This window comes from Ictalurus furcatus, chromosome 10, assembly GCF_023375685.1.
Source record: "Ictalurus furcatus strain D&B chromosome 10, Billie_1.0, whole genome shotgun sequence".
Taxonomy (NCBI): Eukaryota; Metazoa; Chordata; class Actinopteri; order Siluriformes; family Ictaluridae; genus Ictalurus; species Ictalurus furcatus.
In genome coordinates, this window is record NC_071264.1 from 9,091,575 (window position 1) to 9,107,927 (window position 16,353).

Below are 16,353 nucleotides of genomic sequence, written 5' to 3' on the forward strand. Positions count from 1 at the left end.
CATCTTAGCAAGTGTAAAGACCTTGAATATACTCAAATCCAGCTAGTATTTCCTGTTATAAGATTATTAAACCTATTTCAAGCCAATTGTACTCATTTCAAGCTTTAAATAGTCTTGTTCTCTTGGCAGATCATTTTAAGCATTTATTTATAGAAAGAAGCAAAATTATCTGCCAGTAGAATAAGAAACCTACAAGCTTGAAATGAGTAATAATGTCTAGAAATATGTTTAATGATCTTATATTTCGTTTACTGTAATAAGAATAAGAAATACTAGATACATTTGACATTATTCAAGATATTTTCATTGCTAAGATGACATTTTTTGTCATTGGTTAGATGACATTTTTTGGGTTGAGATAGTATTCAGACCCCTTCAGTTTCTGCACATTTTATTGTTATAGATTAATATAATAGAGTAATTGAATCATTCTGCAAAAATATCTAAACATGTTTTCACTTCGTCATAATAGATTATTGAATGTAGATTAAAGGCAAAAAAGTTGAATGTATAACAATAAAATCTATAACCGCAAAAACGAACGGGGTCTAAAACTTCCCGAGTCCATTGTATGGGATTAGTCAGGATTATGTTTTGGCATATAAAGGGAGGGCTTACAGAAAAAAACTGTCACTGTGCTTAGTGGTTAATACAGAGCATGGGTGTCCAAAAGTCCAGCCCCAGGGCCAAATGTGGCCTGTATCTTCTTTCTTAAAATGAATGATGGGTCACCTGCAAGCCATGTTGCAATTTTTCCTTTCACCTTACTGTGGCAACACTATATGATACTCAAGGAGTTAGCTTGGGACATTTGCTTGGTGGGATATTAAATGAATTGTAAAATATTTTTTGAAATTGTAAAATTCACCTGCTGGCTTCCATCAACCTGTAAGAGAAAGGTTTTGTAGAACATTGGCTTAATGTCCGAACCTTGGTTTAACGTCTCATCCGAAAGACTGTGCTGTTTTTACAGTATAGTGTCCCCGTCACTATACTGGGGCATTAGACCCCACACAGACCACAGGGTGAGTGCCCCCTGCTGGCCTCACTAATACCACTTCCAGCAGCAATCATAGTTTTCCCCAGGTCCCATCCGGGTACTGACCAGGCTCAACCCTGCTTAGTTTCAGTGGGAAACCAGCGAAAGCTGCAGAGTGATATGGCTCTGGCCACACTAAATAACTTCATAATTTCCTAGAAAATTAATGTATTTAAATTTATTTATCAGAGAAAAATGTAAGTTACAAAGATGATAAAAAGAAAAAAAGGGACAATTTCAAAGAGAGAAGCAATACAGCAAGGTTTTTTGTACTGGAGCACCAATAATTTCAACTCATCCTTCTTTCCTGGCTGTATCTACTCTGAAGCTTGCTGAATCTCGTACCTACAATAAACAAACAAACAAACAAACAAACAAACAAACAAGGTTAAACTGAAAATGGATCAATTATGCAAACAAATTAAAAAATGATACAGTACAGAAATAAAACATAAGAAAGAAAAAAAACTACTCAGCTAACATAATAGAGTCATGTGAAAAAATAAGTACACCCCATGGAAACTGTTGGCTTTTTTGACATATTCAGACAAGCAAACATTTGAGCCTCTTTGAAACAGTGCGTATTAATAAAGTTGATGTACTCCATCAAATGACACATAAAATTGACATTTTGTAGTAATTTTCACAATTTAAATCAACAAAAAACAGATCAGTCACAAGGAAAAAGTAACATTCCTACATTTATCACACCTTCAAGTCCATAAAATTAGAATCGGGTGTTGAAGATCGGGTGCCACTGATGAGGACCTGCTTAGGGAGTGCAGGTGGAACCTGTCTTATTTATACCTCTCTCATATCTAGTGTCTGGTGTTCCCTTTGTTATTGAGGTGTGTGGTGTCATCATGCCAAGATCTAAAGAGTTCTGTAAGGCCTTCAGGAAAAAAAAAGGTTGTGGATGCCTATGAGTCTGGCAACGGATTTAAAAAGATCTCCAAATGATTTGAAATACATCCTTCCACTGTAAAGAAAATCATCTACAAATGGTGCAGATTTCAAACAACCAGGACTGGCCATCCCACTAAATTCAGCCCAAGATCAGACTGTCTGATGCAAAAAGAAGTCTCCCAGAACCCCAAAATTTCATCACAGGATCTGCCAGCAAGTCTTGCAACTGGTGGTGTCAAAGGGCGTGCTTCTATAATCAGAAAGAGATTGCACAAATTTGACCTGCATGGGAGGCGTGTCAGGAAAAAGTCTTTGCGAGACTACAGTTTACCAATGAGCATATAGGCAAAGACCAGGCCTTTTGGAATAAGGTGCTCTGGACAGATGAATCAAAGATAGAGATAAAGATAGATAGATTGTTTGGCCACAGTAACAGCATACATGTTTGGCGCAGATCAAAGACAGCTTTTCAGGAGAAGCACCTCATACCAACTGTGAGGCATGGTGGTGGAACGGTACATGGGACTGGACAGCTTGCATTCACTGATTCAACTATGAATTCTGCATCATATCAAAGAGTGCTTGAATATAATGTCAGATCATCTGTCCGAAAGTTGAAGTCGGACCGAAAGTGGACCTTTCAACAGGATAATGATAACAAGCACACTAGCAAATCCACCAAGGAGAATTAAGCAAAATGCCTACAGAAAGTTATTTCTGCTAAAGGGGGCAATACTACAGTAGCTTCTGAGGTCAAGGGTGTATTTACTTTTTCCACAGAAGAATATCACATCTATTGATATTTCTGTTGAATAAATGATTGAAAAAGCTCATTTTCCTTGTGGTTTTGTTCGAGTACATCATTATATAATTTTTTCACATGCCTATATAAACCTCATTCCTTTCAGCATTTCCTGACATTTTGTGATCTTTAGTGTAACTTTTAGTGTCTGGGCAGTGCAGTATGGTTAGCAACACTTCTTGCGAACAGTTCTCTTTCTTCTTCTCTGTTTTCCTCAGAGGAGCGGCAGGCTGCTGTGCAGTGCCGGTTGGAGGATCCCGATGCCCATCTTGCAGAGGTCTAAGAACAGAGTGCTGTGCAGTACTGAGTGCTCTGTAGTACTGAGTGGCTAGTACTGTAGATATATACCTGGAAAGAGGTAAAATATCAAAAAGATCTCATTTGAAAATGATATGTGACAGTGGGTTGGCAGAAAAGCTGACATAAAACTGTTCCCTGACAATTGGGATTTGCTCACAACAGCCAAATGGATTTCCTCATTTTCAATTTCAAAAAAGTGTATGGATTTATTAACTTGTATTTTGGTTATAGCCCTGTACTAAACAAGAGGATTTTCCACTACAGCCAAATTATAATGGATCAATTTTACATCAGGGATTTATTTGTATTTTATCTTTGGTATTTTATATACAATATGAACAGAGCATTAAGACACCTAGCATACTTTGCATGGCACTCTAGCCAGCTAAACTCATACAATGATAGCTTAGTTGTGCCTCCCCTTGGCTAGCGACATCTAACTAGAGTAGTCTCGTGTTATATAGCCTAAATGTTTTACATGTTTAATACTATGTTATTGCTCTGAAGCCTTTTTCAGACGTTGCAGAGCAAGTTTGGAGTTGACAAAACCAAACCGGGTTAATTAAGGTTATGCATATCTTTCGTATAGGTGGTCATCGGGGAAAAGCCAGGGAATTGTGTCTGTCCCTAAAAATAATTTCCCTTTGAAGTGCACTTATTATTTGCACTCCAAGCTCCATAGGATTCCCAGAAACAGCCAAGCCACTGCTACAAACATTTGAGTTTTCTGACCCTGAATAAATCCTGCTCCAGAGCTGGTTAGCTATGTAGTGCAAGTTACCATGGCGATGAAACCCTCTTAAATCCAATCCACCTTGTTTAGACCGAAAAACCAGTTTGCTCAAACTAAACTCAAACTTATCCGGGTAGCCACCGAAACAGTTTTTGTGAAACAGGCCTCTGTCATGCAAACAGTGATAACACCCGAGGAAAGTTTTATCATGAATTCAATTTTTTGTCCAATTTTTTAATTTTTTAAGCAGTTAGCCCTCACATGCAAGAAAAAGAAAATGCGTGGAAACAGTCTATTTAGAAGTACTTTTTTTTTTTTTTTTTTTTAAATTTGATGAAGAATCTAGGCTCAGCCTACATTCTTTGTAACTCTCAACTTTTATTTTGTACTTGAAACTTGAATAATTTTTTAAAAATAATAAAATATTGAATGATGTTATGGCCAAACGTCAGTGTTTATTTATTCTGTCAGTGTTTGTCAGTACTATAACAGTATGCCTTTGTGGTGTGTTGCAGCCTTTAGGTCTGAGACAAAACAAGTGTGTGTACTGACATGAGGATGATGAAAGTATTTTCATTTGAGTAAAATCTCTCTAAGTGAAGGTTGACATCACTGAATTATGTTGGATAGGTCTTCATCAATGAAAGAATAAGCCTGATGTCTGTTAGGATCTGTGATGAATATTATGTGAAAAGGCAAGGGAAGAAATAAACACTGGCTTCACAGAAATTGTACTTGATGGATATTTAAAAAAAAAAAAAAAAGTTTTTAATTGTTTTTTTTTTTTTTTTTTTAAAGTTGTTTAAAAACAAAAAAAAAGTGCTTTCATGTGGTAACATTAATTAATTGAATTTATTCAAATCAAAAATGAAACATCACTGAATCAATCTAAATACATTAGCTTACACCAACAAAAAAATTAAAAGGTTAGATCAGGTAGAAATAGCACCTTATGAAGTCATACTTTTTCATACTTTCATATTATGCATTTTAATGTCAACAATATTTCATACCATTTTACGTCATAAACATGTGAAACGTTATAGTATCATATGTCAAAGATGTGAAAAATGTCACAATACATAGTAGAGTGAATAGTGCAAGAGTGCAATTGCTGCTTACCATTTTTGAATAGTGTATCATAAATTTTGCCATGTTTTTCCCTCCACGGTGATCATTTTTGGCACTGGTGGCCACCCGCTTTTGAGACCATGCCCCAGCCTTGCCCCCCACCCATTAAAAATGCTCTACATAGCTTACATGCTATTCAGTAGAAACGGTCTTATTACATTTGGTTGGTGGGAAATTAAATTAAAAGCAATATATATATATATATATATATATATATATATATATATATATATATATATATATATATATATATATATATATATATATATATATATTATTTATTTATTTATTTTTTTTTTTTTAAATGGTACAATTCACTTGCCGGCTTCCTTCTGTAAATACGTTTGTGAGAAATGCTTTTGCTGCACTAAAAGCGTTTCGCAATTTTCCTTGAAAATAATCAAATGATTCTCATGGACTTCCTGAGCATGAAATAATTATAAATTATTATTATATTTTTTTAAAAATGCATCAATTTACAATGATTAAAAAATAAAATAAGAAAAAAAGGCCATTTCAAAGGGCAGAAGCATTACTACATACTGGAGTTTCCTGAACTGGAGTGCCAATATTTTCAACACGGTCTTCTTTCTTGGATGCAGCTTTACCTATGCTTGCTGAATCACCTACCTACAATACATAAACAAACAACTTAGGATTAAACTGAAAATGCATAAATTAATTACACAATTCAAATATTCAAAGGGGTTTAAAAAACTACTATTTATAAAAAAAAATAATAAACTACTCAGCTAAGATAATATTTACCGCATTCCTTTCAGTATTTCCTGACGTTTTGTTATCTTTAGTGTCACTTTTAGCACTGTGCTCCTTAGATGCTGGTTGAGTGTGCTTCATTTCTGTGTTGGATGCAGATGACTCATGTTCCTCCTTTGGGCTATTACTGAGAGTCAGAGTTTCTTCCTCCACGTGCTGAGCCAGATCCTCGGCTACTGCTTCCTGCTGGGTGTCCATCTCATCCCCACTGTAAAAGCGGTCTGCATTCCGTAGGGTTTCCACATACACCCTCTGCTGCTGTATTGTCGGTCTGTTGGGTCCCCTCTGGCGAATTTCGGGCCTGTTTTCCTCTTCGGAATTCCGGTTACCCATGCGGTTGGCTTCGTTGCCCTCTTGTCTTATATGGTGTCTGGGCTGTGCAGCACGATTAGCATCACCTCCTGCTAACAGATACCTTTCTTCTTCTCCATGTTCCTCCTGCTCCCGTATGGGAGGAGCAGCCTGCTGCTGTGCAATGTTGGGTGGAGGATCCCGACGCCCACCTCGCAGAGGCCTAAGAAAAGCATGATGTACAGCTGCTTGGCTACTGCTGTAGATAAATACCTGTAAAGGGGTAAAAGATCAAAAAGATCTCATTTGGAAAATGAGTCATGATAGCAGTGGGCTGCTAGTCCACATATAAATCCAATCAATAATCTGTGGGGTGACCTGAAGAGGAATGTGCACAGGAGATGCCCAGCCAAGAGTTAGAATGCTTTTATAAAGAAGAATGGCAAAATATTGCCAAGTCAAGTTTGAATCCCCTGATCAAATCTAAAGGTGCTTCAACTTTGTATTAGTTTAGGGGTGTGCACACTTGTGCAACCAGGTTATTGTACTTGACTTGACTTTTTATATCCACTGTACCGCTATACCCAACAAGTGGGATTTTGCATTACAGTCAAATTATAATGAAACAATTTTAGGATTTGCTGGAAACACTCAGCACTTAAACACCATTTAAAACCATTCATAATTTCATACCACGACAGATAGTCCGATTAAAAGAAGCACGGGTATCTGGAGCGTAAAGGGCAGGTCTTTCAGTAAGGCCCTGAGAAACTCGCTAATGCCTTGTCCTATGTGCTTCAGAGGGTCTGTAAAAAAGGTGGCGATGGTCATAGTGATGGCCTGTGAAGATAACCATGAAACAGGTCAGGCAAGCCCAAGACAATTTTTCATGAGTTGATGAGCAGAGCAATGAAACAGTACGAACCTTCATTGGAGACACTAGCAGGATCGGATTCACAATCAGGGCCTCGTAGTATTTCTTACAAGGATCCTCCTGAAGAGTCAACGTGGTCCGATACCACTCTGAAATAATATAAAAGGTAAATACCAAAAGGTAAATACTGAGGAGGTCAGTCCAGACTTCTGTAACTCCAGCCATTGATTGCAGCTTCTTCTGGATGATCCCCAGACATTTCTAAGCTAACCATGAGAATTTCTTCAGCAGGTCCTAGGTCTGCCCTAGAGTCTCCATCCAGTAGGATGTGCCTGATACACAGAGCCTATTGGGGGGCATGCCCAAAACACTTCAAATGGTTCCTCTCAATTTGAAGGAGCATCAGCACTACTCAGAGACAAAACATTATGTAAATGTATGGAAAGTGGCATAAATGATTGACCTCCAGCAACTCACCTTTGATATTATCCATCCAGTCAAATTTCTTCACTCCGGTGCATTTACCATTAACGTTCTCCATCTTTACCATGTTGGCCTGGTGTTCAGCAAAGGCAATCTAGAGAATGTCAAATCCACATGAAATTAGAAAACAAAGTTTCAATCACACTTTGTAGACAATATACAACTATTAAAAACAAACACGCTTAAGAATTATTGCTGATGGTTACTCCTACAATCACTAAGCTGTAGCCACTATAGACAAATCAGTAAGGCTTAGGGATACGACTATATAAAGGCAATACCATGACAATTACAAAACATGTTATTTAGTGACGTAGTAGGCATCATTGGTAGTTTCACACCATTAACTGATAGCATCGTTATGCTTTAGAAACTATTTTTGTTTCAAATGTTATCATGTTTCCATATTTGACGACGTTAAAACGCATCACTGAACTAAATTGTTGATCAAGCATCAATATATAATATTACCTTGTAGAGATAGAACCAGTTCCACACTAGACTGATAAAGAAACATATGGCAAGCATTCTCTTAAATTGGACAAACCAGGACATCAGAGACCACATCTCAGTGCAGATTATGACCACAATGATCAAGACAATGACAGAGACCTGTATCAAAAAAAAGCATGTGAGTAATATGACACTCATGTAGATAATATTACTAGATTAGCCTTGTTTCATCTCAGAAATATTGCTAAGATAAGAAATGTCACTACATGATGCAGAAATATTAGTTCATGCTTTCGTCACCTCTAGGCTAGATTACTGTAATGCCTTACTGTCTGGATGTTCCAGTAGGAGCATAAACAAACTCCATAGGGATAAATTCACACACTTACAATCCTGTGTTTATATATTTCTGTAAAGCTGCTTTGAGACAATGTGCATTGTTAAAAGCGCTATACAAATAAAATTGAATTGAAAAATATATTACAATGGTAACAAATGACAAAGCCCAAGCACTGAGTGAGAGTGGTGTTGCAACAGTGATGTTCAGCTGTCTTCAATAAATTTTCACCTTGATAACAGTGTCAGGCTCCACACCAAACGTGTCTTCAAAGCGCCATTTCCAGGTCTCGGGGTCATGGTGTTTAAAGTTAATAAGTATTTGACTAAGAGCATCATCCAGAGCCCCGGTCCTCCAGCTGCTCTCATCACTCACAAGCTTCTGGATTTCGATCACCCTTTTCTTGGAAAGTTTCACCTCAGCATCATAGTGCTTTTCAGCAGTTACAGCAGTGGGCTAGAAGTTCAAACAAATAGAGAATGAGTGGCACAGAAATGGAAAGAGAAGGGCACATGTGGCTTATATTATTGTCATACCAAGCCAAGTTTGTCAATTTCCTTTAAAAGCTTCGCGAGGAAGCGCTTGAACACAGGATTACATGTTGGCTGTTGCGAGGAAAACGTCTCCCTCCTTCTTATCTCTTCAATCTGGAATAGGTTTACAAAGAGAAAATATGATTAACTACACTACCAGTCATGACCATGACATGGTTTGTTGATGCTGGTTTGAATATTTCAGAAACTATTGATCTGCTGGGATTTTCACACACACACACGCACACAAGTATCTAGAGTTTACACAAAAATGGTGTGAAAAACAAAAAACCTCAATTGAGAGGGATCAGAGTAGAATGGCCAGATTGGTTCAATCGGACAGGAAAGCAACAGTAAGTCAATTAACCACTCAATACCTGGTCTATGCCTGGTCTTGAGTATTTCCGCTCCTATATCTACCATCATCGCTACAGTCTATAAACCACCTCAGGCTAAGACACATGCAGCTTTTATGTCAGAGTTTGCTGACTTCCTGTCAATGCTGAGAATGAAGTTTGACAGACATTATCGAGAACTAATGGAGACTGAAAGATCCTCTGACTTCTCTCAGGCTATTGTAAACAATCCCTCGTTCCAAACCATAAACAGACTGCTTCAAGTTAATGCTGTTACCACTTTGCCTGTTTCTCAGCAGCTATGTGATTCTTTTCTTCAGTTTTTCAATTCTAAGATTGATAATATTTGCAAAGAAATTCCTGTCACACCTGAGTCTGCCACTTCACTCCTTCATCCTTCTGGGTTCACTGGTGTTTCTTTCACTCATTTCTTACTGCTTGATTCTGAGGCTCTCACAAGGGAGGTATCCAGCATGACATCAACCACTTGCCTGCTGGATCCAACTCCCACAAACCTATTTAAATCTTGCTTCGATGTTTGGTGCCCTACTATCCTCAGCATTATAAATGAATCACTGGAGACTGGGGTCGTTCCTGCAGTACTAAAGACCGCTGCTGTTACACCTGTACCAAAGAAAGAAAATGTTGCCATGGATGATTTTAACAATTTTCATCCCATTTCAAATTTTCCATTTTTGGCAAAAATATTTGAGCGTGTTGTTGCCTCTCAACTATGTAATCATCTTAAAATTAATAACCTCTTTGAACCCCTTCAGTCAGGTTTTCGTAAATTTCACAGTACTAAAACTGCGTTGGTCAAAGTTAACAATGACTTGTTGATGGCCTCTGATTCTGGCGCTACATCCATTCTTTCTGCTTTCGATACTGTGGATCATGGTCTATTATTTACATGCCTTGAAAGTGTCTTTGGTGTGTCTGGGACAGTTTTAAACTGGTTTAAATCCTATTTTACTGACCGTTCCCAGTTTATTTCTATGGGTGGCTACAGGTCTGACACTAGCTCTGTGCTCAGTGGTGTTCCTCAGGGTTCAGTTTTAGGCCCTCTACTCTTCAATATATATCTATCTCCACTTGGGCATCTGCTGCGATCGCTCAGCCTCCATTATCACTTTTATGCTGACGATACCCAAATCTACATTCATTCAAAATCTGGTGAAAACCTTGATGTTTGTTTTCTTTCTGAATATACTTCTGAGATAAAAACATGGATGAACAATAACTTTCTGTGCCTGAACAGCGGGAAAACCGAAGTTATGCTTATAGGCTCCCGTCATCAAATTCGCAAAGCTGGTCCACTGTCTCTGTTTGTTGATGGCTCTGTTCTAAAGACTCGAAGTAAAATAAGGAACCTTGGAGTAATTTTTGATACCAGCCTTAGATTTGATTTTTTTGTTCAGAGCACTGTGAAGGCATCCTTTTTTCACCTCAGAAATATAGCTAGACTGCACCCAATGCTAAATTTCTCTGTGGCTGAAAAACTGATAAACTCATTTGTTGTCACTTGGCTGGATTACTGCAAAGCCGTTTTAGCTGGAGTTTCTCAATCCACAATCAACAAATTGCAATATGTTCAAAACTCTGCCGCCCGGATCCTGACGGGAACCAGGAAATGTGAACATATTACTCCTGTTTTGGAGTCTTTACATCGGCTCCCGGTCAGGTTCCGTGTCAATTTTAAGATCATGATGTTGACATACAAGGCACTACATGGCTTGGCTCCGCATTACTTAACTGGTTTATTAATCCCTTACACCCCAAATCGCAGATTACGCTCCTCACAGTGCAATTTATTAACTGTTCCACAAACCCGCCTAAAATCTATGGGTGTCAGAGCATTTTGTGTCTATGCTCCTTCACTTTGGACCTCTCTTCCTCCTGAACTCATGGAAGCTCAGACTTTTGGCATTTTTAAAGCTCAACTCAAGAAACACTTTTTTAAACTTGCATTTGACTGCTGATGTCTTTTTTATGATTATTGTATAATTATTATTATTAACGTTGTTGTTCTTATTAACTTTTATATGTTTTATTTTTCTGTGTACTGCTTATTTTGTGTAAAGCGCTTTGAGAATCTGCTTTTAAAGGCGCTTTATAAAATAAAGTTTATTATTATACAACCGTAGCGAGCGGAAAAGCATCTCAGAACGCACAATATGTCGAACCTTGAGGCAGATGGATCACAATAGCAGAAGACCGCATTGTGTTGTGCTCATGTCACCCAAGAACAAGAATCTGAGGATAGAGTGGGAACAGGCTCACCAAAACTGAACAGTTAATTGGAAATCACCTGGCCTGATGAATCTGTTAAAAGTTTCTGTTGTGTCAGTGTTTGGCCACAGCAGCATGAATCCATGGGCCCAACCTGTGTTTGTTTGCCTGCTGATGGTATTGTGATGGTGAGGGAAATGTTTTTTTTTATTCCCCTGCTCACTTTAGGTACAGACTATCTGAGTACTAATGCTGAGTATTTTACGTGCTTCTTTTTACGACCAAAATTTCCTCATCTTTTATAATGGCTACTTCCAGCATGATACTGCACCGTGCCACAAAATACATCTCTAACCGGTTCTCAAACTTGATCCTTGACATGACAACGAACTAGTCATCATTTTACTGACTCGGATCTTTGAATCTCGTTCGGCAAAATGAACAAATCTTTTTTCGAGTCACTCCGTTCATTACAGCAGAATATAATTAAAATGTTACATGTTGAATTCCTCAAGACATCTAGTACTCATGCAAACGATCACATTTGGAATAAAAAATGAACTATAGGCTAATGCAGCAAAGGCCAAATTATGAGAAACAGAAATTATTAATTAATTGTGGAGATACTAGAAATAATTATGTAAATAATTATGGAGATACTAGAGATGCTGATCCTTTCTGCTCTCCGGACCTGCCTGATCCGTTTCGGATGTCCTACCTCTGGATAGAGCGCTCATCTTCTCCAATTCCAGATTGCTGGGACTACGGCTGCTTCTAAGGCCAAACAGACTTCATATAAAACCACAATAAACTTTTTCACACTATCTGTTGTTAGCCAGATGAGGACGGGTTCCCTTCTGAGTCTGGTTCCTCTCAAGGTTTCTTCCTCTTAACATCTTAGGGAGTTTTTCCTTGTCACCGTCGCCACCGGCTTGCTCACTTGGGATAAATTTGCACTTTTAATAACTATATACCATGTTGATATTTCTGTAAAGCTGCTTTGAGACAATGTCTATTGTAAAAAGCGCTATACAAATAAAATTGAATTGAATTGCTTAGCTGGGTCTTTAGGCTAGGCAGTCTGTTAATTCACCTCACCTCCCGATCCGAGTCGTTCGTTCTTTTGTCACGTCTGTTCCCCGGAAACAGAAATGATTAGTTCACGTCCCGAGTCTCCGGGTTCTAGTTGTTCGTTCATCCCGTGACCTCCCCATAGACTGAATGCAGTGGGGCTGTGACGTGATGAACGAACGACTCGAACCCGAAGACTCCAGACGTGAACTTAATGTTTCTGTTTCTTGTACAGAACCTACAGGGATGCTACAGCGCATGTGCAGTCAAAAATGAACGAATCACTCTCTGAGACAACTCATTGTTCCCGAGTCATATTAAAGACTCGTTCAAAATGAACGAATCGTTCATGAACGGCACATCACTACAATGAACAGCTAACATTCCAACGTGGACTAAACTCTCGTAGGAATGTTTCCCATTGTTTCCCTTAAAATACTCACTTCTCTTTGCAGCATGTTGACTTTATCAGTGCATTCCTTCACTTCTGGACACTGAGCCACTTGACATGACTCCTGACTGTATTCCCTTCTTTTAGTCGGTACATTACTGTAGCTGGAGGACTAGAAAAACAAGCGTTTCAACAGAAGACAGCGAACTCCTGTGCTTTGTTTGTTTTAGTAACATGCAGTGACTCGAAGCTTTTACCTCGGCAGGTTTCCGCATGCTTTTTGAAGCGGGATCATAGTTGAGCATGTCATACGGATCAATCCATTCTTCATCTTCTGACTGAACAAACAACAAAACACTACTTATAACGAGGAGACCACCACAGACCTTCAAGAACAACCCTCCTGACACCTTCATTTTCATTGCACGTTTAAAAAAAATAAACAGGCATGTAAGTATCGTTTCCTATTTTGTTCAAGCTGTTTACATATGCACGGAGCTGATGCAGAACACCTTCATACTCGGCCCTTGTTTTAGCTGCAAACTGAAACTATACATAGTCAGCGTGGTAAACGACATGGGGCAACAAAGTCGTACGATGAAAGAAAACAAAACCGAATTAATTGCAATTAAAGAGACGCAGAAACCTAACTCTTGGACTAAAATTAAACAAACGCTTCGAGATATCTGCTTGTTTTAATGGCGGATGGCAAACCAACTTAAAGTGCATCACCGCCACCTAATGGACTGGGGCGTGAGCAGGAGATTGGCAGAAAAAAAAGAGAAAAAAATAGTAAGTAATAATAATCTACTCATCCATCCCTCTTCTGTACAACTTATATTTTTCAGGGTCACGTGGAAACCTGGAGCCTATCCCAGGGAGCATGGGGCACAAGGCAGGGTACACCCTGGACAGGGTACCAATCAATCAAGTAATAATAATAATAATAATATTAATAATACCAAAGCAATACTACATAAGTAAAAGAAGATAAAGAGATAAATAACTATATACTAGATATTCTTACTAGATTACTAAAGTCTCTCACTTATCCCAGTATTTTTTAAATAGTTTATTAGGGGGCGGTGCATTTTCCCAGATGTTTTCCCCAGCAAGTTCTCTAGTGTCATGTTTTGCTTTTCCAATCTGCATCTCTAGCTCAGTTCTTTCCTCCTCATATCTTTTGCAGTCTAACAGAACGTGTTTTACCGTCTCTTGTGTACTGCAGTGTGTGCAGAGTCCAGTGGGGTGTTTTCCTTTTCTGTTTAATGCTAGATTTAATCCAGCATGACTTATTCTAAGATGCATAATTATCATCTCTTCCTTTGGGTTTCTGCCCTGCCTCACACTCATGCCTATTTGTTTTTGTATGGTATATAGGTGTCGTCCGGTGTCAGCTGTGTCCCAGTATTCCTGCCATGTTTTATGTGTGTGTCCCTTTATAATGGTTTTGATCTCTGCTCTACTTAATGGTACTTGTATAGCAACTGTTTCATGCTTTACTTTCATGGTACTTGTATATCAACTGTTTCGATCTTTTTGCCAGTACATCCACAAACATAATGACATCTTTTACAAAACAAATATTTTCACAACAGTGTAATGTTTTCAATATCATTTACAAAATCATTAAATATTAGTGCTTGTATTCTGTGCTTTAGTTAGTTTTATACACACACACACACACACGCACACACACACACACACACACACACGTGTGTTTGTCATTAAAGCTGCCTATAAAACACTAGCAAAATGTAGGGGTAATGTTATGACTCAGGAGAAGAAGAAGGATGATATTAAGGTCCAGGGATGGTTTGTAACAATGCACTTTATTTATATTTTTACATATGGAGTTTTGCAACACTAATGACGTAACAACGCCTCGTTTGCAGAAATCACGTGTCTTGCCCAATTTGATTCACGCTCCTACCGAATTGTCTTTGGGGAATGTCGTTCTTAAAGTGTTGGATTTTTCACTAACGCATCTATTGGCAGACTGGCGAGCCTCAGGATCAGGCATTTTTTTGGAGGCTACTTATACTATGATTACTTATTATGATTAGACTATTGCCTCACCTGTTTCACATCACCTTCTTATTTCAACTTGTCACATCACTATTAGTCTTAAATTGCCCCTGTCCCAACTTTTTTGTAACATGTTGTGTGCATCAATTTTAAAATAAATGTTTACCTTCAAAAAACTATGCAGTTGATTAGGTAAGACATCAGATACCTTGTCTTTATACGTTTTTTTTTTTTTTTTTATACAAGTCAAAGTACATTTACAAATCACTCCTCTTTGTTTTTATTAGCATTTTCCATACTGCCCCAACTTTTTCGGAATTGGGATTGTAATTAACAAACAGGCTAAACAGATTACACTGTCACCCTTGGAAATTAGTTTCCCCAGTATATTCCAACTCATGTACGATTAAAATAGTACAGCAATACTAGTACTGTGAACATGTTTTAGCAACTTAACTGTTCATCACACTTCACAGAGCACAGATCATTCATTTCCACTGAGAACAGTTCTATGGGCTTTGTTGATGAGAGAGGCCAGAGGAGAATGGTCAGACTGATCCGAGCTGACAGGAACGCTATGGTAAGTCAAATAACCACTCATTACAACCAGGGTGAGCAGAGAAGTATCTCAGAATGCACAATATGACTAACATTGAGGTAGATGCCACAACAGCAGATCACATCGGGTTCCACTCCTGTCAGAAGCTACAGCTGATGCAGGCTCACTGGAAATGGACAGTGCACCAACAACAATGCTATAGACAAAGGCATTGAGATGATTTTTTTTTCTCCCTCATTCTAATGTTTGCTGTGAACATTAATTGAAGCCCTTGGTATGATTTTATGCATTGTGCTGTTGCTGAATGATTGCATGAAAGAAGCAGATCTGCAGGTGTTTCTATTAAAGTGACCCTGTTAGAGTTTTCCCTCGCGTTGTTGAGTCCTATGGAAAAAGGTTCAACAACATTCGGCCATTGCGATAAATGCACCCGTTTTATTGCGTGATCAATTTGCAATCAATTGTGCATAATAAAGGTGCAGTTATGAATTACCCAAACAGTAAGCGTTTTCGGGTTAAAAATAAAAATGGCAACATAGTTCTGGTCTCCGTGAATACAATCAGAGATAATGGTAACTTTATCTGCATTAGCCATGGACTCTGCTAATAAGCTCATTCAGAAAGGCGATTTGCAAACATTCACAAAATATAAAGTGCGATACTTATGTTTTCTGGATATGACGCTGGATCATGAACAGCTGGTATTGATCCATGCTTGAGAATCAACTTTTTAGCAAATCCTGCTTTGTATTGACCCTCACTCACAAAGCAGTCTGGAATAAAATGATTTGCACAAAAACATACGAATTTAGGTATTTTTGGGGCACATTTCCTTCAAAAATCAAACTACTCCACTGCGTCTTCAATGGCTCTGATGCCGGGAGCACATGAAGAGTCTTACGTTCATTCTTACAGCCAACAACAGAACACTTACAAATCTTACGAAGCTGAGACATTCTTATTATCACTGTAGCTGTTCCAGCACTGAAAACATGATGGATTGTGTACAGCTCACTTATGGGAGGATCTATGCTAATAGAGCAGAGTCTGTGGGCGGGGC

The 16,353-nt window shown here is 38.4% G+C and overlaps 1 protein-coding gene and 1 long non-coding RNA gene across 4 annotated transcripts; one reads left to right on the forward strand and one right to left on the reverse strand.

Moving 5' to 3' along the window:
• Positions 1-566: 566 nt before the first annotated feature.
• Positions 567-13,538, reverse strand: clcc1 (chloride channel CLIC-like 1). Of its 3 annotated transcripts, XR_008386875.1 has the most exons (12): positions 12,964-13,538; positions 12,759-12,878; positions 8,663-8,773; positions 8,358-8,582; positions 7,808-7,948; positions 7,331-7,430; positions 6,905-7,002; positions 6,673-6,819; positions 5,680-6,252; positions 5,455-5,541; positions 2,887-3,095; positions 567-1,384 (listed from the first exon to the last, which is right to left on the reverse strand). XR_008386875.1 is itself a non-coding variant. In XM_053634100.1 (11 exons), the coding sequence occupies exons 1-11, from the start codon at positions 13,126-13,128 to the stop codon at positions 1,334-1,336; spliced, it is 1,818 nt and encodes a 605-aa protein (XP_053490075.1). In that variant the 5' UTR covers positions 13,129-13,538; the 3' UTR covers positions 568-1,333. The 3 variants fall into 3 exon arrangements, 2 of the variants coding, with proteins under 2 accessions (XP_053490075.1, XP_053490074.1); XM_053634100.1 differs by lacking the exon at positions 2,887-3,095 and having other exon boundaries at positions 568-1,384; XM_053634099.1 differs by lacking the exon at positions 567-1,384 and having other exon boundaries at positions 1,605-3,095.
• LOC128613385 (uncharacterized) lies at positions 13,070-15,143 on the forward strand. The gene is made up of 3 exons (XR_008386876.1): positions 13,070-13,156; positions 13,555-13,637; positions 14,087-15,143. It is a non-coding gene; the product is annotated as an uncharacterized LOC128613385 (long non-coding RNA).
• The last annotated feature ends 1,210 nt before the right edge of the window (positions 15,144-16,353 follow it).